The sequence below is a fragment of the Carettochelys insculpta genome, chromosome 12 (genome assembly GCF_033958435.1).
Source record: "Carettochelys insculpta isolate YL-2023 chromosome 12, ASM3395843v1, whole genome shotgun sequence".
NCBI lineage: Eukaryota > Metazoa > Chordata > Testudines > Carettochelyidae > Carettochelys > Carettochelys insculpta.
In genome coordinates this window covers 21,965,272-21,989,750 of record NC_134148.1, presented here as the reverse complement: position 1 = coordinate 21,989,750, position 24,479 = coordinate 21,965,272, and the positions used below count along the sequence as shown (strand labels likewise).

Below are 24,479 nucleotides of genomic sequence, written 5' to 3'. Positions count from 1 at the left end.
CCTTTTTATTTTATTTGCTGAAGCTTTACACGATGCCCTCAAATACAGACAGACACTCCTTAGAAACAGCTTAGGAGAGCTCCACTACATTTCAGGCACTTAATACCAACATTATATGATCAGATAATTCCTCTATGGAAACTGAATGGTCCTGTTTCGTTGAGGAAACACATATAGTACTTGTTATTCAAACCCTAAATGTAAAAAACAATAATTTTACTTCAAAAGAATTATATTTTCTGGTGGAAAAAAATACTATTGACAACAGCTCAATTTGTCACTTAAGCATCAAGTTTCAGGTCAGATCAAGGCTCCAATGCCTTCTAACTTGAATTTTACTCAACTTCCTGGACCCAATTTTGCCCCCAAATACACCAATGCAATTCCCACTTACCCAAAGTGAGGTGCATGTTAGTACCTAATGGTAAAACTGAATCTTTTCAAGCAACGTATATGTGCATTGGTTGAAATCGGAAAACATAAGAAGGCAAAGTATGCAGAGTGTTATGGTAGAAGTAGCCAAGTTTGAGAATATGGTCCTGTTGATGATTTTGTGTTGATCTCTCCTGAGCACTGCTTTGCAATACCCCAAAACGGTGACAAACCGTAGGTGCACAACAGCACAAAATTGTGGCAGACTGCAAAATGCAGCCTTTTATTGAAGGAGTCAGGTTGAATTTGAATCACGTTCTCACCTAAAGATATTTAGTTAAGTTCTGTATTTGTCTGGGTATAGTTGTATCTTGGCAATCTATTTGTAAGCATTTAGCAGTGCCACATTTGAATTATTCTTTTAATTTCATTTCGTTTTCTGATTCTATACAATTCTCTTTTCTCACACATCTGCACAGCAGCGGCCAATTCTACTTTACACAGTTTCTTACCTGCAGCCCCAGAGGTCATACTACAAAAGGGAGTGAGGAGCGAGACCATGTGCACTTTAGCTATCTCCAGCTGGTATATAAGCTCTAGGGCAGGGATGAGCGAAGTGGAGGGTGAAACCCCTCGGGGCGGGGGAGGGGCATGAAATTTCAAAAGTGGGTGCAGCATGATTGGTTGCTAAGTGCAAGGCTCATCCACCTCATTAAAAATGTTGAAATGTTATCGTTTTTATGTATATTTATTTACATTTATATTCTGATTTTTACATTCTACATACTTATTTTCTTACATGTGACAAAACTGTGCTGCATCCAGTCTAAACTGGATGTGGCAGAAACTCTCACCCTCTGGGTGCAGCTGATTTGGTAACCTCTTGGAGCTCACCATGGAGCACAGCTGCAGCCACAGAAAAGACCATCCATTCTCTCAGCCGTAATGTGGGTGCAAGGCAAGGAAGGTGGCCAGGTAAGGAAGGACATAGAATAAAGGTGAAAGCAGCTGGTGAAGCCAGAATGAATCTTCTGGGATCCCCCATGGACAGAATCTTTACCATAAAGGTGAGAAACCTTTGAAATACATTAAAAGCAGGGTACAGAGGAAAACCTTGGGAAGCAGAAAGCCTCTTTAGCAACAGCATCAGCAAACCTATAATATCATGGACCTTCAGGAGTGGGAATATTCAACTTTATCTCTCTGACACAAGGTTCACTTCCAAGTGCTCAGTACTCTGTGTGGCTGGGTCGTACTAATGGAATTGGATTTAGCTTCCCAGAACACACACACTGTTGAGGTACATTTGCATATATACATTTTAAAGCTGTTCTAAAAATTCAGGGGAGCTTGGCAACACTGCTGACATTTAGAACCTGGCATAAATCATTCAGTTCATCTTTATGCAGCTAAAATACATAATTACAAACTGTAACACTGGCTACAGATAGCAAGGTTATCATCTATTAGAAATAAGTGCTCTCTGAAGGAGGAAGAATAAAGAGGTGCCTCTCATCCTGCTGACTCTAATCAGCGTTAGGAAGTGGCTGTGCTCTTAAACATCATGCTAATGGACACAATAAACAAGGAAAATGAAAGTGCCAGATTTCCAGAAGTGAGCATCTGCTTGATGCAGCCACTGAAGAGGTTTGCATTGGAAGGTATGCAGATATGACTATCTCCAAACTAATCCACAAAGTATTCTTACTCAGTCTTTTCAGCATCTGGACTGCAAACAACTGCTTCTTTTGTCTTAAAACTATTACTCTAATAGGAATTTAAAATATGCCCAGAATAGCTTTTATTTTAAAATCTTATTTCCAAACATGATCTTAATCAGTGCTTCCCAAGTGGTGTGCCACCAGGACCAAACCGCTGCGATAGTTTTTTTTGAAAAACTAAGTTCAGAACAACAAAGCCTTCCCTTATATTTTAATTTGTGTCCGAACATCACATTCCATTCCTGAAAGCGAAATTCAGATTGCACCTCTGAATCTTGCCAAAGGGAAGGGAAGGGAATGCTGCTTCCTGACTGGTTGTCTGCCTCACTGCCCTATCTCCTCCAGGGGCAGAGCAACTAATCAAAGCTCAATCTCCCCCTCCCCCTCCCACTGAGCAATAGGTTGGCACCCCTGCCCCTACCCCTCCATTCTGCACCTGCAAACTGGGGGTGACTCTAGAGCCCCTGGAGCTGTCCATTCTTCCCCCGCCTCTCCCAGCCTGGAACCTGAGGGGAACCCCACTGCAGCCTCTGCATGGTTGGGAAACCCCAGGAGAAGCAGAGGTGAGGCAGGAGATTGAACTGGGGGAGTACAGAGGCTGGGTTTGAGGTGTGGAAGCTGGGGGTGCTGAACTGGGTGGGATGGAGGAGCTGGAGGTACTCAACTGGTGATGCCTGGGTGGGGGAGAATCAATGTGAGGTAGGGATCTGGGGAGGCAGAACTGGTGGGTCTGGGTTGGGCAAAATCGGTGTGGGTGGGGCCTACGTGGAGGAGTCTGGGAGGCAGAACTGGTGGGATCTTTTGGTGTTAGATGTGTGAGCCAACTGAAAGTCCTTATCACACTCTGTACAATACAATTAATGATGTTAAACGCTAACGTCATTAACGGCATCATATAAACAGTAAATAATGAAGGGTGTTAGACAGCTTAAACTGAGGCAATATATTGGTGTGTCTCAAAATAATTAAAGATCTCAAGGTGTGCCATGACAGAGAAAATGTTGGGAATCACTGCTCAATTCTCTTCTCATTCCACTCAAAGACCCACTTCTAAGACCCCTAATTGGCATATTGGAGGAATTCATCTCAGACACAGGGGATCTTATTAGCTGAACAGATTTTGGAGAACAGAAGTGTAGGAAAGAGGTGCCAATAATTTCCTACTCACCATATTGAACTGTTGCTGCAGTTTTTCATTGGCATAGTTGATACAAAACTGTTCAAAGCTGTTTATCTCAAATGTCTCGAACCTGCAAAACCAAGACATTTAAAGTGACTGCCAAAGGAAAAGATGGAATAAATAATTCCATAATTTTAAATAATCTCTCTAATTATATTTACAGAGAACAATCCGTGGTATTCAGTAGGTTATACTGAGCATAAACATGACACAACAGAATGTCAAGGCAGATGGAAAGTGACATTGCAGTGCTGGGAGCAACTGAGACAGACTTTCTCCTTGCTAAAGGAGTGTCAGTGTGGTGATGCTCCTGGTTCCTGAAGAGTATGTTAGCCATCCTTGCTTCCACTGTGCCCAATCTACAGAACAGTCTTGGAAGGGGAGGTACATTCAACTCCCCAGAGCAAAGAAAAAAGTGCTACAGCAGCTGCTGCAAAAAACAAGAAAAAATAAATAAATGAAAAGAAGCCCAGAGGAGAGATGGCCAACAGTGCAAATTCAGATCCATGCAAAGTGGAAAGACAGTTTCATTTTAAAGCATCAGCAGAAAAGCGAAAGATTTATAAATTGATTAGTCTTTAAGGTGCTACGGGACTGCTTGTTTTTTGTGAAGCTACAGACTGACACAGCTACCCCTCTGAGCATATGAAGTGGAAAAGAACATAGTAGTTTAACCTTAAACTACATACTGTGGGTTTTAGAAACAAACTTTAACCCAAATATTTGGACTAAACTGATCAATATGAAAGTCCAAGAACAAGCATATCTCTATATTGTAATTGTTCACCACTGTGATGCATTATGGTGCTATCAATGGCAAATTTGCTAAATCCAAGATCCAGTTATATATGTCTAATCTGAGGTCCAGGACACAGGTCTCAGATGGTGTGTCAAAACCAAACACATAACAACTCACTACCACCTTTAATCAGAATAACTGGTCACCAGTTTTTTCATGGTTTTCGCCACACACCAATATGTAGGCTAAAGAAATTGCCAGCAACTCAAAAGTTGCATTCTTACACTAAGATCCTTGTGCAGCAAACACCTGGTATCTCTGACACCAAAGACTCACCCATAAATGTCTAATACACCAATAAAAGAATGTTGCTTTACAGTAGAATGCAGAGCTTTGTTCACATGATCAACAATCCAGTTAAAGAGTTTAGCGTAGATATGTTTGGCAAGTGCATCCCTGGCGTTGATGGCCTGCAGTTTGGAAATGGGTTTGATGTAGGTCTCAGAGGCGGTAGCAAGCTTCCTATGGCAAAGCCAGTGGGACATCTCTTCATACTCCACACCCATGAGGTCACAGAAGATAGCAAGGGGTTCGTGTTTGGGCTAAAATAGAAATAACCTACTTAGGTATTTAAAACAATATTACCAATAGTGCACATTTAATGTCACAGAGATTCTTCTGTTTTGAAGTTATCTAATATTCAGCTATAACATTACATTTTCATGCCTCTTCCTTTCCCTGTATCTATTTACCGACTTGTCACTCGCACACAGATGCTTTTGTAAATTAGAGGAAATTATGTTGCTATTTCTGTGATTATGCTACGTGAATGTTTGTGGGTTGATTCCGGTGCAGACTATTCACAACTTGAACAAAAAAATGAACGATAAAAGTTTTCATGTGGTGACTAGTTTTTGGAGTCGTCATCTACTGAGCTAAATCAATCAAACTCTGATTTGACTTAGAAGCCAGAGAATCTTTGCATCACATATGTATTTATCCCTGTTTGACAGTATTTGTATTTAGTATCTGACAGTATATGCTTCACTTGAACAAAATGGATGAAATAAAAAAGGAGGGGTTTGTAGGCGTGCTTAGGAGTCGAAAGATAAAATATAGGAGTGCTAACTGGGTAACATTCTCATACACTTGTATATGACCATTCTAATGAAAGATCACAGAAGTTCTATTTAAGTCAAAAGTCAAGGGGGCATAAAAAAGGGGCTTTGGAAACCTAGTGTCAGATATAAACATCAAAAATGTATTTCCCTACTGAATTCTGGAGATACACATAAAACAGTCAAGCATGTTAAAAGATGCAATTTATCTCTTACATTGAATTGTACAATCAAGACAGTCAGATTTTCTGCCATGGGAATGAAACACTGAACTGATCTCAGCTACTCTGACATTACAACAGCTTCAGTCATGTGCTGCTCGTGGGTTCAGGAGCCTCCACCTAATCATTAACAAGCAAACTGTCACCTTCTAATATCAAATGGTAGTACAGATACTTTCTATTAATTACAAATTTCCTGGCAGGTTTCCTGCTCATACCAGTGAAGCTCAACAGTCAACTGCCAAGAAGCACGAACAAAAGAGATTTGAATAAGACCACAGAGATGTTCTGTCTTACAGATAACTGGGTACTGAAGGCCTCTTTCTTCTTTCTGAAGTTCTTGGGATACACTATACAGTAAACTTTCAAGTTTCCCCGCTTCTGTCAGGGATGGCAGCCGCGTAAACCTGAAACATGCAACTTGATTGCGCGTATCTCTAGGGTTTACTGTACTTCTACACCATCAAATTCCCGTTAACTAAGGGTGCCTTTCATTTTTGCAATAATGACTTTTATGAGACAGAAACAACACAATGACAAAACAATAAAAATATCAAGCTATAACAAAAAGGTCCTTGTTGACAAGCAACACCTTGATTAATTTTTGTGCTTCATTATTTCCTTAACTCATGCTCATCCAAAACCACATCCAAGCTTGTTTCCAGCTAGCACACATTCAAAATTGACAACAAAAAACAAGTCAAGATAGAAAGGGTGAGTAATCAGAGTCACAGGTCTTAAATCTCTCAATTTCACAGTGACATGAAACACAACAAAGCCACTAAGTTCCTCTATAGTAAACATGCTCCTTTGATGCTTATGTCAAAAAAAGTTCAACAAACAATTTAGTTACAATACAGCAAGGTCATCGTAGGAAGCTTCAGTTCTGCAGAAGTGAAGATGATTTTGTTACTTGGAAGCTGGATCTACGCTGGAGAGTTTTGTTGAAAGAAGGGTCACCTGTTGACAGATTGCTGCTATGTGCAACATGCTCTGTCGACAGAGAACTGCCAGGCTGCACTGCCCTCTGGTGACAGAAAGCAGGATGGCAGCTCTGCAAACAGGGCTGCCCAGGAAACTGGAAGCCCTCTCTGTTGACAGAAGTGTCTAGGCTGCACTTGTGTCGACAGTACTCTGTCGACATAGAGTTATGCCTCAAATTTTTCAGGGATAACTCTGTGGAGACAAAAGCAGAGTTCTCCCAAGACTCTGTCAACAGAGGGCTTTATGAGTGTAGACGCTCCCTGGGTTCTGTCCATGGAAGTCCCCTTCTGTCAACAGAACTCTCCAGCGTAGATACAGCCTTGCAGTAAGTAATTTTCACCCTCCCTCCATCCTTGGGTCACCAAGTCTTCCTGAATTGTCAAAATGGGTCTCTGCCCAGAAAAGGTTGGGAACTGCTGATATAGACTCTTCACCACTAGCTTCCAAAATGATAAGAGAGGAAGTGTTCCTGAAGTAATGCCTGGCAAAACCCTGCAGAACACACTGTGCAAGGGGAGAGAAGGTTCTCCTTCAAATAGCCCTGGAGCATAACATATTTTGTGAAATGTTCGCTTTGTAGAAATTTGGATCAGTTTGGTATTTAGCATCAAACTTGCAGATTTACATCACTAGAATTCCAGCAACAATCCTTGACACATAATTTGGTGTGGGAGTACAAACACTCACCCACCCTCTCCAGACTTCTAAGCTAGCATGTCCAGAAGAGTTCCCCAGAAAACACTGTTTGTGAATTCAACAGGGAGTCAAGAAAGCCTCTGGCAGGGATTTAGAAAGAGACAAGCAGAATCCATCTGTGAAGAGCAGCAGGAAAAGTCATACTGATCCAGAAATAAAAAAGAAGTTGCTTCTATTTTTGAACTGGCTTGGATGTGGGCAGGGAGGGCCTCTGCTAACAAAGATGATACCCAACCAAAAACATGAAAGTGTCACAATAGAAATTATACCCTTTAAACACACAACTTACAGGGATAGTGCAGCTATCAGCATCCCGAGAGGTAAACCCCACATTGCCCAGGTGAAGGATTCCAGCAAGGATTCGGAAGACTCCCATCTGGTAGGAATCACTAATCCCTGAAAGAGGATGAATAAAATGCATTAAGTGAAGACAAGACCAAAAAGACACTCAGCGAATGGGTGGGGGAAGGGTATTTATAAAAAAGAATGATAATATCTCCTGAAATTTCGCGAGCAATTGCCACCACCTTCACTTCTCAGTTGTGTGAGGAGTTCTGCAGAGAAACTATTATTAGAAAACGATACCCGGCCCTCCTATTATTATGTTTTACTACATAACATTATAAAAAGATCCAAGGAAGACTGACGTTAAAATTACTAAATATTTTAATTAATGGCCTGTGTTGCTGGTTAGATAAAGTTTTACAAAACCCTCAAAATCTTTTACACTGCACCATCAGAATCCAAGAGTTATTATTGTTTCACATTTCCTCTTCCCTGCACTAAAAATTTGATTACAGTACCTTCACTATACTTCAAAAGTGGCTGAATCCCAAAGGTTATCCAAGTCTTTTTATTTTAAATATAATACAGAAAGAATGAACTAAAACATAGACTAATCATGAATACAGAGACTGCTATGATTTCGAAGTCTGAGCTGGACTATGCTTCTCCAGCATAATAGCAGAATTACCTAGCAAAGTGCAGGCCTGTCTGGTGTGCTCCATTTCCTTTGCATCATCAATGCCATCAATCACTGGACTACCTCCTTGCTTCGTATAGTGAAAGTAATTCGCATTCCCTGGAAGAGAGAACAACCATTTTACACACACAAAAGAAGAAAGCACACAACTGCAAGCAACTTTGAATTAAGGGATGTAACAGGTGTCACTAAAGAGTCTCGAGTGTCTCCACCTGAATGTAGGGTTGCCAGCCCTCCAGGACTGTCCTGGATGCTCCAGGAATGGGATTACTCTTCAATTAAAGATTATGCCATGTGATGAAATCTCTAAGAATTCATCCAGTCAAAGCTGGCAAGTCTAAGGTCGAAAGGCAGAACCTATGGGTTGAAATATATTTCAGTATATTTGAATCATTGACTCCCCTGGGCCATCTACTTTAGAAAACTACACTCTCACAGGTTTACTACTTTATCTAAACGCTTCTAAAGACACCTGTTCCTCTAATACATTTGCTCTGTCCAAACTAACCAGAACAATCTCTGGAAGCTAGTGCTGCAGACCCTGTTGTATTGACCTCAAGGGCCACAAAAAAAAAACTGAGAGATTTCTAAACTCTTTCACTGTCTCATTGATTGTCACAACAGTCCACATATCACGTCTTCAGACTATGACATGTGCATGGAACCAACTATCCTGCAAGTCTCAGGAAGCTACCCGAGAACAGGTGCACAGCGGAAAGCAGAGTTCTAATGTTATGGTGCACATATATTTTAAAATGGATTCTGCAGGTACTTTTTCCACTGCCTTGGTTTCTAGTCTCAATGCTGCAGTCCAGAATATGTTTGTAATTGGTTCTGTCTGAGGATTGCTGCGTTCACAAAATGCTAAGGCCTCCAACAGACTGTAGGCATAGCATCTGGTATCCACTACAGTAAGCGCTGCAACTTCTTGAGGTGATTGTGATCAAGGATACTTTTTGCATAGTGCTACTAATGATTTCAGCGTATCTGAGAACACTGAAGACAATGAGTTTCCTTCTTTCTCCTGTTTTTGCCCTTTTTATCTAGTAATGCTGGGAAAAGGGTCCTCTGAATCACTTCAGCCAGCATCAGATCAATTCCCTCCTGCAATATTTAGAGTAGTTGTCCCTTATGGGCTGTGCAAGTGCCCTACAAAGGGAGGAGGAAAGGGAGAATTGAGACAATACAATAGCTTTAAAACATGATTGATTATAAAATATGTTCATAGTGCTATAAAATTAATTTTTAAAAACACAAAAAAAACCCCAAACAAAACATCTACTGTTTTGATACATTCTGCTTCTCAGGGTTGCCAGGGCACCAACTGAGCAGAAATCACCCACCTCCTCTCCCCAACCACCATTTCATCTGCTCTTGGGCCTGCCAGTTGGGGCGGATGGGTAGAAATCAGAGTATACTGGGTGGGGGGGGAAGTATGCTGTGGGATGAAGTGGTGGCTCTGGGTATACCAGAGGAGCTACAGTGCCTGTGCTTTCCATCTACAGCAGCACTGAAATGGTTTGAAATGAACTGGTGTAGTGATGACATTTCTGAAGCATGCTCAGAGATGGTCCAACTCCATTTATTATAAGTGAACAATTATGAAATGCTACAAATAACTAAGTGTGGACACAATGTTGTACAAGTTTTCCAGACACTTGTGCTAATACTAAAAGCTTTCAAAAATTCTTTGGGAAGAAGGAGCTAAAAAACAAACAAACAAACAAACAAAAAACTGTTACGTTACCTATCCCATCCCTAGGCCAAGGCAGGAATATTACAGTTATGGCACTGTGTCTTGACTAGGTCAGTTTTAAATGACCCAAGAGATAGGAGCTCCATCTCGCTCCTGAAAAAATACAGCAGAACCCCAAGATACATGCACTCAGTTGCGCATATCTCAGTTTAACGTGACTCAGGGTGACGAAGAGCTGGTGTCTGGCTCTGGGCTGCCCGCTTCTCAGGGAAGCCGGGAAATTGATCAGTGCTCATCAGTTTCTCCACTCCTGTAAGGGGCGGGGGAGCTGGGAGCCAGGCTCCAGCTCCCTGCCGCTCACAGGAGTGGGGAAACTGACCAGCACTGCAGTGGTCATCAGTTTCCTGTCTCCTATGAGTGGTGGGGAAATTGACCATGCAGCAGCGCTGGTCAGTTTCCCCACTCCTGTGAGTGGTGGGCTGCCCACCACTCACAGGAGACCAGAAACTGCTGTGCTGGTCAGTTTCCTGGCTCCCCTGAGTAACCTGAAATTTGACTTACACAGGGTTGCATAGTAACACAACCTCAGTATAAGTTGGGGGTCTACTGTATTCCGCAATCTGGTGCATATCTATCTACCGTACTTATGCTTGTAATTAGGGTGTATTAGCTTACACAAACTATGTAAATCTGCAAGTTTGCTTCTTTTAGAAATAAAATGTCTATTTCTTATTTTTGGTAGCTCTAAGCAGCTCAGGATTAATAAGAATTTAAAAGTCACTGATTCTTCTTTTAGATCCATCACTCACATAGCACAGACATAATACTCTGTACATGCTGACTGTACAGTACACTGGATAATAATTTCATACCTAATCGTAGCATTTTAAACTCAGGTAATGCTGCAGAGGCACAGAGCTGGTAGAAAATGTGATAATTTCTCTCCTCTTCTGCCTTTAAGAAAAAAAGAAGCAATTGCATTTCAGACTTTAACAACTGCCAGAAATTTCTGTCAGCGGGACAGAAGTTCTAGATTTAGTCTATAGCTATTGGGAACTCAGAAAAAGCCACAAAAGAAATGACAAAGTAAATAAACCACTATAATTTCTTTCCTGATTAATCCACATCCAACAGCAATATATATGCAGAAAAATTAAAACTGCAGGATTTCACTTTTTAGGCTTGTGAGTACTATTAAAACACCGGGGCTGTGTCTACACACAAAAAGGACTTCAAAGTTGCTTACTTCGAAGTACTACTTCAAAGTAAGCAACTCCGAAGTTGAGTGCTACACAAACCCTACTTCAAAGTTAAACTCTGAGAATGGAGTAAGGACTTGGAAGTTGGGCTCCCTACTTCAAAGTTAATGTTGAAGTAAGGAAAAATTTGTGTAGGCTCTCTGCTGGCTACTTCGAAGTAGTGCCTAACTTTGAAGTTAACTTTGAAGTTAGTTCCTAGTGTAGATGCACCCAGACATACCATTTTGTGGAGATGCAAAGTGGTCATACTTAAATATCATTGCTTCAAAGTTTGCAGTATTCTACTGAAGGAGAACACTGAGAAAGTTATTTGATACTCAAGCTTTTTCTGCCAATACCATGACTGTAAACTAAGATACTCTTAGATTTAGAGCAATGGTGTCCAACACACTAGCCACTAGTGACTATTTGGCCAATTGAGTATGACTAGTTGGCTTGAACAACAAGTATATTTTCAGAAAAATGTGGCTAGTTCACTATAGCAGTAGCCACTATGTGCTTACTGCTTCAGAAATGATTGGACCCCATGGGTATAGAGCTTCAAAAGAAAAACTTCTCTTGGGATGAACCATAACATAGTTACAAAATGCTACTGTGTTTACAGCAGTAACCCAAACAATCCAGGAACACTACTGCGTGCTGTTACTCATTAGTTCTATTACAGTAAAGGTTAAGAATCCCAGTCAAAGATCAAGACCCCTGCGGACTAAGTGGATACGTCCCCAGGGTCTCTCAGTCTACAAGACAGGACTAAAACAGGCAAAGAGGGTGGCAATGGATTGGGGGGATGACGTAATAAAGCAAATAAGTTGTGCAGAAACACGAAAGTCACAGACTGCCATAATCTATGCCAGATGGGAGTGATTCCTAGGTATCATGACAGAGGTTAGTTTTAAAGGAGGGCTTTGAAAAGGGTAAGGTAGCAACTGTATGAATATCAAGTTTTTCCCCTATGCGTACACGGTTTCTGTTCTGTTTTTGAGACATTACTGAAAAATACTGTAGTAATACTGTAAATTACTGTCAAATATTGTAGTACACATACTCATGCCTGCTATTATATTGAAGATGTTTAACCCTTTGATGTATAATATATTCATATTGCTATGTATATAGCTTTACAAGCATAATTGAATCACGTGCTTAAAAGCAGGTCTCTCTCCCCTCTCGATGTTATATTACAGCTACAAGCCTCTGGTGACCTTTTAGAAATGAGTGATATCTCACATTAGCTGGCAGTAGGATTTTTGATATAATCACTTAAAACACACACAGTAAAAGAGCAATGTATCAGTGTTACCTGAAATACCACTCTTGATTTTTCTAAGAGGTAAGTTCTCATGTTAGCACCAATGATTCGGTACCTCTTATCGAAACCAATTTCAATGTACTTCCCAAAACGACTACTGTTGTCATTCCTTGTGGTTTTGGCATTTCCGATGGACTGGGGGAAAAAAACATACATGTTTAAGAGCTCTTACTTGTCTCTCCTCCTACTTGGCTCACAAACATTAAACCACATCAGTATTGCTGGGTTTCCAAAATTAGGAAGGACTTAGTAAGTGAAAGCTTCTCTTCTAGTAAAGAAGTAACTTCCTAGGTTATAACAAACTGAGAGCAGGGTTACTCCATTAACAGTAATACATAGCATAAGCTTTTGTGAGATGCCATAATAAAATTGCTATTCTTTAAGGTGCCACTAGACTCCTTGTTTTTGGTGAAACAGACTAACATGGCTACCTCTGAAACTAATATATGGGGTTGGCAAAGCATTAAAAAGCTTACACATTCACAGTCCGATTTTCCAACTCAAAAAAAATAAACATAACCCTCGAGAGATTTGGATTTTTTTTTACTTGAATAAAGCTTACAAAATGTGCATTGTCACAAAGACAGCCCTGTCAAGGGCTCTTGGAGACCATACATGATCACATAGGCCATGTCTACACTTGCCCCCTTCTTTGAAGAGGGAGTGGTATTCAGGGTGATGGGAGATTACTAATGCAGTGCTGTGATGCATATGCAGCACTTCATTAGGCAAATTCTCCCCGCTCCCATGGCAACTTCCCAAAGTGTTAAACTTCGAAGTGCTGGCATGTCATGTAGCCGCTTTTGAGGACTAAAGGCACTTTTAAGTAGTGCAGGCACTTCTAAGTTCCCATGGCTACATGGCATTCCAGCACTTAGAAGTCTGACACTTTGAAGTTGCCGTGGGGGAGAATTTGCCCAATGAAATGCTGCAGATGCATCACAGAACTTCATTAGGAATCTCCCATCACCCTGATTACCATGCCCCTTTGAAAAAGGGGACAAGTGTAGACATAGCCAATATGCATAGCACCTCTAACTTAGAATCAACATAATTCCACTTAATATAACCCTGTGACTCAGCAAACAACTTATAATTTGCATAGTTAAGAATATCCAATAATCAGTTACATTTAAAAAATTAGTGTTTCAGATGTGATATTACAGCATATTTACTTTGTGAGTGAATTTCACATATTAGGACTAGTCCACAGTTAGCACGACAGAAATAGTGAAAGATTCAACATTCCAAAATATAACATATATACTACTCCTAAAGATCAAATAAATGTTTTTTTAAGCATACACTATTTCTCGGATTGTACAGCACATTTTATGACCCTTTATAAAACCCCAATTACAACTTCAATGAAGAAGACCACTACTTCTTGGACTATTTGTGTGAAAGAGAATTACGTGAAGTAGGTTTGTAGAATTCTTTTTTCTGAAATTTTATTACTTTTAAGATATATAGTCATGGCAGGATGTGATAGCATACTCAATTACAGCTTAACTATGGAATGCAAAACTAGCTCATGTGGCCACTCAGTAGAAAGTTTGTGCTGAAATAGAAAGTGTTGAAAAAAACAAAACAAAACAACTGTGACTAAAAAGGAACTATGGAACATCAATATGTTTTAGATTTTTAACTCTGCAAGCAAAAGACCAAAATTTTACTGAGCACACCTTGCATGTGTTTTGCACAGTAACCAGGAGCTAGAATTCTAGAAAGGGGTATGTAGTTACAACAGTAGCACAGACAGATGATAAAATGGATGTCTATGTAGTACTCATCTGCACTTGCAGTTACCACAAAGGTTACAAATAATAACAGCAGCAAATAATGCTGTACAATTCTAAAAATCTGGACTTGAATAACAGAGAGGGTTATGAGCATTTAAATGATTAAAAATTGCCCAAGTTGTAACATGATGTTAACTACTTTGTGAATACTTATGCAATACTATTTTATCAAGAAAACTATTACTGCTCTGCAATGCCACCTATCCCTAAGAAATAATGAATTCCTCCTTCACGTAGTCTAAGGTCTTAGACGTATAAAATTTGTTCTTCAAAAAGAGACATTTTGTAACAAAAGCAATTTTAAAAAGTCAATGGAACAATCAATACTATAGTGATCAGAGTAAGTTTTAGAAATTGTCCAACTATACCTTGTACTGACATCATAAGTGAATGATAATTCTTCCTTCAGAATTGTATCAAGTTATAAAATAGTACTTTTTATAAAAAATAATTACATATTACAGAGGATAATAGGTATATACAAAATACTAAGCATTTTAAAAGTCACTGGCAATGAACATTATTTAATCAATCAGAAGTCATTACGGAATACTTAATAAATAAAAACAAAAAGGACAGTGTCAGCAGTATTTTGCCATGAATAATTATAGCTGTCAAAGCTCCACTGATTAGAATGCCAGTTTTGAAATACCAAAATAAAACTGCATTCCTATTATGACTGACTACCTTTTCATTTGGCAAGTACTGACTTCTTCTAGTTTCAAATTAACCAAACAATTAGGAATTAATTTTTGCCAGTTCTGCAATGGCAGGGTTCAAAATGCTATTTCTGCTACTCTAGAGCCTTCATAAATGCAACTGTAGTTTTTTAAAAACAAACAATACAAAAAAAAATCCCACCAATGGAATAATAGATTTAAAACCTAAGAAGTTGCCTGGAGTCTAGAGGACATCCTTGACCCAAATATAATACAGGCTGAACCTCTCTTGTCTGCTACTCTCTTGTCTAGCAACATCCGAAGTCCAGCATGATTTTATTTAGCTGGATGTACACTAACCATGGATGTGGCCAAATTTCCTGTGGTCCCATAAAGTTTGTCTACATCCATCAGTCCTGGCTCTTAGTGTTCTGTGCTGTTATTTAGATCTTATTTATTCCTAAGGCCACGTCTACACTAGCACAAATCTTCAAAATGGCCACGCAAATGGCCATTTTGAAGATTACTAATGAGGATCTGAAATGCATATTCAGAGCCTCATTAGCATGCTGCCAGCTGCAACTCTTCGAAATTGCTGCAGTTCGCTCCGGCACAGCTCATCCAAACAGGGGTCCTTTTCAAAAGGACTCCACCAGCTTCGAAATCCCCTTGAATAATCCCCTTCTGAAAAGGACCCACATCTGGATGAGCCGTGCGGGAGCGAAACATGGCAATTTTGAAGAGCTGTGGCTGTGCATTTCAGCACCTCATTAGTAATCTTCAAAATGGCCATTTGCATGGCCATTTCGAAGATTTGTGCCAGTGTAGATGTAGCCTAAATGTCTTCTAGGAGCCCAGTAAGCAGTGGAAGGGGTGGTGATGCTGTTAGGCAATACTGACTTTCTGTGATTTGGCAAAGTCTCTCATTCGGCACCATTTAAGTCCTGAGGGTGCTGGTTGGGAGAGGTTCAACCTATAGTTTCAAAGGAAGTCAGATTTTAGTCTGTGTAAGTTCGACTCTTTGCTTTACAGATTAGAAAGTCAAAGCAAAGCAACATAAAATTTACTTTTAGATACAACAGTTGAAGATGAAGAGTCACATCTTTAGCCTTCACTTTAAATTTCCTTGCCTTGGAAATTAAATCACACACTTAATTAGTGGTCAGTTTGACTTTTTTTGGGGGGAGGGAGAATTTTCAGTTTAAGATTTTAAGGTTCAACTAAAATAGCAAAATACCTAATGTGACCCATTAGTACTTTATTTATATTTCAATCTAAATGGTGCAGGGTGGTGGTACACAGTAAATAACTGAAGAATTCCCTCATCTCTACTGACATTTCTTACTCCCCTTCATGGTATGCTCTCTTCCCACATGTGCTCCTCTGCTAGACTTATAAAACCGCAAACACTACTGGGTTAGAGCCTGGATTACATTATTCTATAGCTCAGTCCTCTGAAATAAAGTTGTCTGTATGGTACAAACACACACACATGCACCTGAGAGATAAAACTGGTTAAAATTATTCTCACACTCCATGAATGATTAAGCCTGGGCTGTTTCCTTTCAGTTCTATTTCAAAATGCATTTCCATTTATACCACGGTAACTCAGCCAAGGCAAATTTTAAAACTCCCAAAGAAAATCTCTGTTATTTAAGTCATTATAACAGCAGCGATCAACTGGAACAGAGTGCAGCTGATATCCCCAGGGGTACTGAGCCACAAGCCTTTGCTTTGAAATGCCACACAGCACTGCAAACCAGGCAGAATTACCTTATTAGAGAATACACCAAAATCACATGTGTCACAGTTGTGCTAGGGCAGTTATAGCGCCATCTGTGCTTTTGGGGGGGTCAAGAAGTGCTTGAGCAAGGAGGAAAGAAGGAATAAAAAAAGTTTAAGTTATTTAAATTATACTGAAAAAAGAAAAAAGGTGGCATTGTTTGCATCAGAATTAGTGATTTTATGTGTAATTTCACAATCTTTAACTGTGGCCTTTGAGGAACATATCACCCTGATAAACACTAGTTCAATATCTTCACTGTATGTCACATGGATACCAACTACCCACTGAGTCATGCCAAGCATGAAGTTCCACTTTCTCAAGATAGATCACGTACATGTTTTCTGCAGTTATTTCTCTTAAAGAATTCCCCCCATATTTGTTTTTTCCCCTCATGTTTCATTGTAGCTCCTTTATTGACCAATAGTTCAACTATAATTTGAAGGTACAGGACAATTTTGCTGGCAAAATAAAAAACACAACTAAACTGGAACACATATGAGGATGATCATTTCTGCTAAATCATGAGATCTTGATTTTCAAGTTCTCCACACATCCGTCTGAAGAACACATCCTGCAGCAAATCAGGAAATTCATGTTTGTCTCACAACATACTGTCACCACTCTTGCCTATCGGCCAACAAAATGTGGGATGGAAGTCCAGCTGAGTTAGTGGGGCACTGGTTCCAGGAAGGGAATTATCCTCAACATTATAACAAGAGCTAAATACTGCAAATTGATTTTTTTCTGTTACAAATATTTTTTATCATAGAAATCAGTGTTTCATGCAGTATAGGTAGATGTTTTTTCATTTTGTCTTCCCAACAAGACTTATATCCCATAAAAGTAAACTTTTGGGCCGCAGACCAAATCTTTTTCCAATAAAACACAATGGAACAGAATATAATAATATATTACACTTGTAGGCATGATTTAAAGATTCTATGTGTGGAAAATATGGGTATTAACCCTTTCATGGACTTTATTTATACCCACCACTTCCTCCACCACATTAATTTGGGTAGCAGGCTGAAAAATCAGTTATCAAGACACCCTCCTGCACTGAATGTCACAACCTTCCTGCTCCCCACCTCGTCCTCCTGAACACTGCACAAAGAGACACCTCAACTTGGAGCCCTTTCTGGGTCAGACAGGGGAAATGAGATGATAGCAATCCTTATAAATCTCATCTTCAATCCAGAGTTTGAATGCCTTAAAAGCCACTTGCATTTCTTTTCATTGAGTAAAAGCAGTAGAAAGTAAGCATATAGGGTGAGATCGGACATCAGCTTTCTTACCTCCATGATAGGGTTGGAAGCCAACACTTTCTCTTCAACATTAGCTTCACTGGCAGAACCACTTACAGTGGCAAAGTATCTCATGGCATACTTGGCAGAGACTGTCTTTCCTGCTCCAGATTCCCCACTTACAATAATTGACTGATTCCTCTCATCCCTGAAACACAAATGTGTTAATTAGCAGCTGTATGCTAAAGCAGACCTATTTTTGGTGTATCAAACTTGGCAATAATTCTTTCACCATATGTGGGAACAGTACATATAGGCCATGTCTACATGTGTCCCTCCCTTTTGGAAGGAGCATGTAAATGACACAGACTGGAACGAGTTGAAGAGATGTTGATATGAATATTCAGTGGCTCATTAGCGTTATGACGGCCAGGAGCGCTTCGAAAGTGCTGCTTTCGAAAAGCAAACTGGCCATGTAGACGCAGGCCCTTCAAAATAAACCCCAGACTTCGAAATTCCCTTATTTCCAAAACAAGTTTGGTGTAAGGGAATTCAGTCTGTTTATTTCAAAGCGCCCGTGTATACATGGCCGGTTTGCGTTTCGAAAGCAGCACTTTTGAAGCGTGACTGGTTGACATTATGCTAAAGAGGCACTGAATATTCATATCAGCACCTCACTAACCAGTTCTGATCCATGTCATTTACATGCCCCTTCCAAAAGAGAGGGGCATTGTCAGACACGTCCATAACGTGCATACCTAACATTAAAACACGGCTGTTGGTGATTAAGCTCTCTGTTGAGCTAACTGTCTTAGTGCTTGGCCAGAATGGGACTTCAGAATCAACACTGACATTTTATCCTGCTCAATCATTAGATTTTCTCCAAAGAACTTGACCCTGTTCATTAACTTGAGCTTCATCCTGTTCATCTCAATAACATGTTGCAACACCTCCTATCCAGAATCTCCAAGGCTACATCTGCACTACAGAGATCTTTCAAAAGAAGCCCTTCCGGAAGATCTCTTCTGAAAGAACTTCTTTCAAAAGAGTGAATCCACACACGAAAAAGCAGATTGAAAGAGTGATCTGTTCTTTTGAAAGAGAGAGTGCCCACACAGTCCCCTTTCTTTTGAAAGAACAGGCCAGGGATCCAAAAAATCAGGTGTCGTGAGAAGTGCTCTTTCAAAAGAAGGGCCCCGAGGAGCTTTTGAAAGAAGGCATTCTTCCTGAAACAGGAGTGGAAGAGCACTTTCAAAAGGAGAGGCGCATTTTTTCTATTTACTTTCAAAAGAATGCTTTGTGTGTGTAGACGCTCCATGGGATCTTTCTAAAGAGCCCCCTGCTTTTGAAAAATCTTTTGAAAGAACTTGCTAGTGTAGATGCAGCTCAAGTGTTTCACCAAAGGTACGTAACTCTTACTGCCTCCATTTTACAGAGAGGGTAATGACTAGTATATTCAGAACAAAAGGATGATCACCTAGCTCCTGTTCTTACATAACCGTAAGATAATTCTTCCTGCAAGCCTATTTCCTATATTTGTTCTACACATCAGTGCTTTGAACTGTTTTGTTTGATTATTTAATAGCAACTTTAGAGCTAAGAGAGTCCCCTCGCTGTTAGGCAATTTCTTCACATTTTCTTTTAAATCTCCATTTGTTGCCAATTTTCAGGTGGATTATTTACAGCTTCCAACTGCCTTACAAAATCACGAGCAAATGCATGCTGAGATGGCATGAAAGAATACATACAGTAGGGTCTTAATATTTGTGAGGGTTCTGTCTTGAGAACCCTCATGAATGTTGAATTTTGGGAATATGGCAGACCCCTGCTGCTGCCAGTGCTCTTGCCTGGGGAAGCAGCTGCTCACGAATAATTGAATTTGCGAAACAGTTCGTGTATATTGAGATCCTACTGTACATTATTCGATAATCACATTATTCTATAGTTTAATAAAAACAAAGTGATTCTTGTTTAAGCAATGTGACAATATGCAAGTGACATAAGGTTCTACTTGTGAGGCTTTAGGGAAGAGAGAGGAAAATCATAACCACCATGGTGAATACCATACTAAATTAATAGAACATGTTATTTCTCTTTACTGTTTATCTGCCTCTGAAAATATCCCCAAAACTCTTGATACATACACAGTTCTGGTGTGTTTCATCAAGTGCAAAGTTGTATATTTAAAGGACTATTTACATCATACCTTTGTAAGAGACAAGGCCTGGTTTATAATGAACACTTTTAGTGGTAGAGCAGATTGGCCAAATCTTGGCAGAATGAGATCAAAATTAAAGCCTCAGGCAATCATTTAAATAAATAAGAAAAGGTTAAAGTAAAAACAAATATTTTTTGTGTTCATAGTCTCTGGCATATCAACATGCTAATTCACATTAACAAACACAGCACAATTTATGCTCTGTCTCTTATTATGCTGACAGCCTCAGAGGGAAAAGTCACAAGTACTCACCTTGACAAATGGTAACAGGTAGTATAGGTCTATTGCATAACATGTTGCACCTGTTCAAATCTGGTGAAAGAGTGTCTCTCTCCTGGCTAGAGCTGCCCAGCCTCAAAAATTCTCTTCAGTGCAAAGAGTATCTTCCCTAGGGAAGATGCCAGGGAAATGTGGTTTGACTAGTTACTCCTACCCCAACTTATTAGAATGCTTCCATTCTAAGCAACAAAAAATCTAGTGCATACACTCCAGTCTGAATGAATATGGAGGCAGGGTTACAGGACTCCCTATGGGAAAGATCAGGAACTTGCAACAGGAGGCGGGAGAAAGGCATTTATTCTTTCCTCATCAGAAACAGAGGTGTACGCAATGGAAGTATTAATAGGAGGAAGAGACTTTATGCTCATTAGGGGATGGTATGATTAACTGATTACTGGGGATGAAAAAGGAAAAGTAGAAGGAAGTCTGTAGTAGTTCTCGAAGGATTTGCAAGTGGTCCAATCCAAAATGCACCCCTTTCCTTTTGGTTTAATTGGCGTAACAGATAATAGGCTGAGTTCTCACTCTCATGGACAAACCCTACAATCTGTCAATAATGGGTCAAAGTGCAGAACAGTGTGTAGCCTTTTACTCCTCCTGTAAGCCACAGTTTGCAAAGAACAATGTCTCAGCACTTTTGGAATGGGAAACTTATGGTGCAACCTTGCCAGCCAGAGGACTCAGGAGATGTGTAATTGCGTTGGTGGGTGGAAGCAAACCTGGGACCTCTGGAGCTTAGACTATGAACCTCTCGCAAAAGCTAAACGACAACTGGCTGTTAGCTAAGGATGTGGAGAAGACTCATTATTCCTGCTGTAAATGGTCTTAGTGCCACTAGATGAGTCAGCACACCACACTCAGAAGGTATGTGGGTTACACAGTGAGATGATTGCCTTTTGTTTCTGTGTTACCAGCTTGGATCCAGACAAAGCCTATAATAAGAGTCACTATCATCCACAGGCTGTTGAGTGAAATATAAGACATCTCAGTCTGGTTCCTAGAGGACATGAGCTCCCATCAAAAACCACTACCCATACAGTGTCCTTCACGCACCTTAATTAGCAGCTAGGATAGTCTCAGAAAGGCCAAAGACCGAGCAGCTATCAAGACTCAGCTGCCTTTCACCCCTTGATGAAAGCTGAGGCCAGGCAGGATTCAGGAAGATTGGCAGAACTTGTCATGGAAGCTCATACTGCTACTGTCTCTGTTGAACAAGTTTTTGGGATAAACCGGAAACCTACCACCCTTCTTCAGGTCGAAATTCCCTTACCACCTGAAGATAGACATGCTGAAACTATTATATATAAATCTTTTAAGAACTTCCATGTGCAAGATTTTGATTACTTGTCCACAAGTCAAGCCTCAGCACTAAATCTATCCATCTCTTTCTCTCTCTCTCACACACACAGATTTGCAAAGCTGTAGACCCATATAGTATGGATTTATGACAGAAGTCCTGACAGAACACTAGCTCTAGTTCCAGGAATGAACCACCAGAATAAGAAAATGTCTCTTTCTGCTCCTTATGTTTCCTAGAACTAGGACAAACTGAGATAAGAGTCCTGGTTGAGCTCAGTCTGGTTCTCTCACTACAAAGTGTGTACACCTGAAGACTAATTAGATATCCCAAAGTGCTCAAAAACAGTGTTTTATATTAATACATCATTTAAAGAGAACATTACAAGTGGATATTAAATTATGGTATTATGCTCCTTTCTGGACATTAATGAAGCAACACAGACACAGGATCTAAAATGTTACTAGTTTTATTGCAAATTTGGAATAACGATGTTAACATTTGAGGAATCCAAAGAAAGAAAGGTTACTCACCGTAGTAACGGTGGTTCTTCAAGATGTGTCCCTGTGGGTGCTCCACATTAGGTGTCGGGCTTGCCCGGCGCCGCAGACCAGATCTTCCAAGCAGTTTCTTCTGGATCGCGCATGCACCGGTGTGCGCCGCTCCCTTGCGCGCTCCTGGCCACGTGCGCGATCCGGTCCCCGCCAGTTCCTTGACCAACCGCCTCGGATGCTCCTGCAAAACACTAAACAGAGATCCGAAGCGGGGAGGATGGGCAGGTAGTGGAGCACCCATGGGGACACATCTCGAAGAACCACCGTTACTACGGTGAGTAACCTTTCTTTCTTCTTCGAGTGTCCCCATGGGTGCTCCACATTAGGTGACTACCCAGCAGTAACCCAAGATAGGAGGTGGGTAATCGGATTATGTGCAGCTTGTCCCCGAGAGGACCGCTGTCGAGAGACGGGTATCCTCTTGGAATACCCTGTGAAGGGCATAATGTTTGGCGAAGGTGTCATAGGATGACCAGGTCGCCGCTCTGCAAATGTCTTTCAGCGCAACGCCCTTGAAAAAGGCTGTTGATGCCGCCACCGCCCTAGTGGAGTGAGCCCTGGGCGTGGCCAGTAAAGGAGTCTCTTTGAGTTCGTAGCACATTTTTATGCAGGATACGATGTGCTTCAAGATTCTCTGCGAAGAGAGACCGTCTCCTTTCGATTTGGGAGCGAGAGAGACTAGGAGTCTATCCGTTTTCCGGAAGGACTTGGTCCTGTCTATATAGAAGGCTAGTGCCCTCCTCACGTCCAGGAGGTGTAGGCGCGCCTCTTTGTTAGAGTTATGAGCCTTTGGATAAAACGAGGGTAAAACAATAGGTTCGTTAATATGAAACTCAGAAGAGACTTTAGGAACGAAGGCTGGATGCAGCCGTATGGTTACCGCCTCCTCGGAAAAAACAGTGCAGGGTGGCATTGCCATAACTGCCGCAAGCTCGCTCACCCTGCGAGCTGACGTGATTGCGAGAAGAAAGGTGGTCTTTATCGTAAGGAGACGGAGGGAAACCGTGGCCAAAGGCTCGAACGGTGGTCCCGTTAGCGCATTAAGCACCAGGTCCAAGTTCCACGAAGGTGGAAGCGGTTTCCAAGGGGGGTATAGGTTTACCAACCCTTTGAGGAACCTGGTAACCATGGGATGGGCGAACACTGTGTGCCCTTCCTCTTCGTGTCTGAACGCCGAAATGGCGGCAAGGTGGACCTTTAACGAGGATAGTGAGAGTCCTCCTCTCTTGAGGTCTAGTAAATACTCTAATATTACAGATATAGGCACCGAAAGGGGGGCTAGCTGTTTGGTAGAACACCATGCCGTGAAGCGAGTCCATTTTTGCTTGTAGGTCTTCCTGGTGGAAGTCCTCCTGCTACTTTCTAGGACTTGTTGCACTTCCTCCGTACATGTGCTCTCTAGGGAGCTGAGCCATGGATTAACCATGCTTGTAGTCGCAGGCCTTGGGGGTGCGGATGCACTATGGACCCTTGGGCTTGCGTGAGCAGATCTGGTGCCACCAGAAGGGGCATCGGTGGACGGTCCGACATGCGCAGGAGTAGGGGGAACCATTGCTGTCGATCCCACGTTGGGACTATCAGGATCATTCGGGCTCCTTCCCTCCTGGCTTTCTGCAAGATTTTGTGGATGAGCACTGTGGGAGGGAAAGCGTTAAGCAGGGGGCCCCTCCAGGAGATCGCGAATGCCTCCCCCAGGGACCCCCGTCCCAGTCCTGCCCTGGAGCAGAATCGTGGGCACTTCTTGTTGTGTTGAGTAGCAAACAGGTCTATCTGGGGAAAGCCCCATGCGTGAAAAATCGGTCATAGCAGATCGGGACGGATCTGCCACTCGTGCGTGAGTGTGAAACGCCTGCTTAGCTGGTCTGCCTTCACATTGTGAGCGCCTGGTAGGTACGAGGCTTTCAAGGTTATATTGTTGGCAATGCACTAGTTCCACAACCGGACTGCTTCCGCACATAAGGCACGGGACTGCGCTCCTCCTTGCCGATTTATATAAAACATGGTGGAGGTATTGTCTGTACTGATCCCGACTACTTTGCCTTGTATATGGTCTCGAAAGTGTCTGCAGGCATTGAACACTGCTCTGAGCTCCAGTATATTTATGTGCAGTGACTGCTCCGTGGAGGACCACAGTCCTTGCGTCACCTCTTCGCCCATGTGTGCTCCCCACCCTATGAGGGAGGCATCTGAAGTAAGAAAAACCGATATTTGTGGTTGGTGGAAGGGTACCCCTGTTAGCAAGTTCTTGGGGTTTACCCACCATTGCAGGGATTTGCACACCTCTGTTGTGGGCGACACCACCCTGTGAACGGTGTGTGCTGCCGGTTTGTATACGCTCGCCAGCCAGTGCTGCATGCTGCGCA

The 24,479-nt window shown here is 41.3% G+C and overlaps 1 protein-coding gene across 1 annotated transcript in view; it reads right to left on the bottom strand.

Annotated features, from left to right (window-relative positions):
- Positions 1-24,479, bottom strand: part of MYO5A (myosin VA) — a 185,887-nt gene that overhangs the window by 67,214 nt on the left and 94,194 nt on the right. Inside the window, exons 5-11 of the mRNA XM_075006415.1 lie at positions 17,820-17,976; positions 12,269-12,412; positions 10,582-10,663; positions 8,005-8,112; positions 7,321-7,427; positions 4,349-4,614; positions 3,262-3,343 (exon numbers count right to left, since the gene is read on the bottom strand). Of these exons, the coding sequence (XP_074862516.1) occupies positions 3,262-3,343; positions 4,349-4,614; positions 7,321-7,427; positions 8,005-8,112; positions 10,582-10,663; positions 12,269-12,412; positions 17,820-17,976 (946 nt within the window). The remainder of the gene's footprint in view (positions 1-3,261; positions 3,344-4,348; positions 4,615-7,320; positions 7,428-8,004; positions 8,113-10,581; positions 10,664-12,268; positions 12,413-17,819; positions 17,977-24,479) is intronic.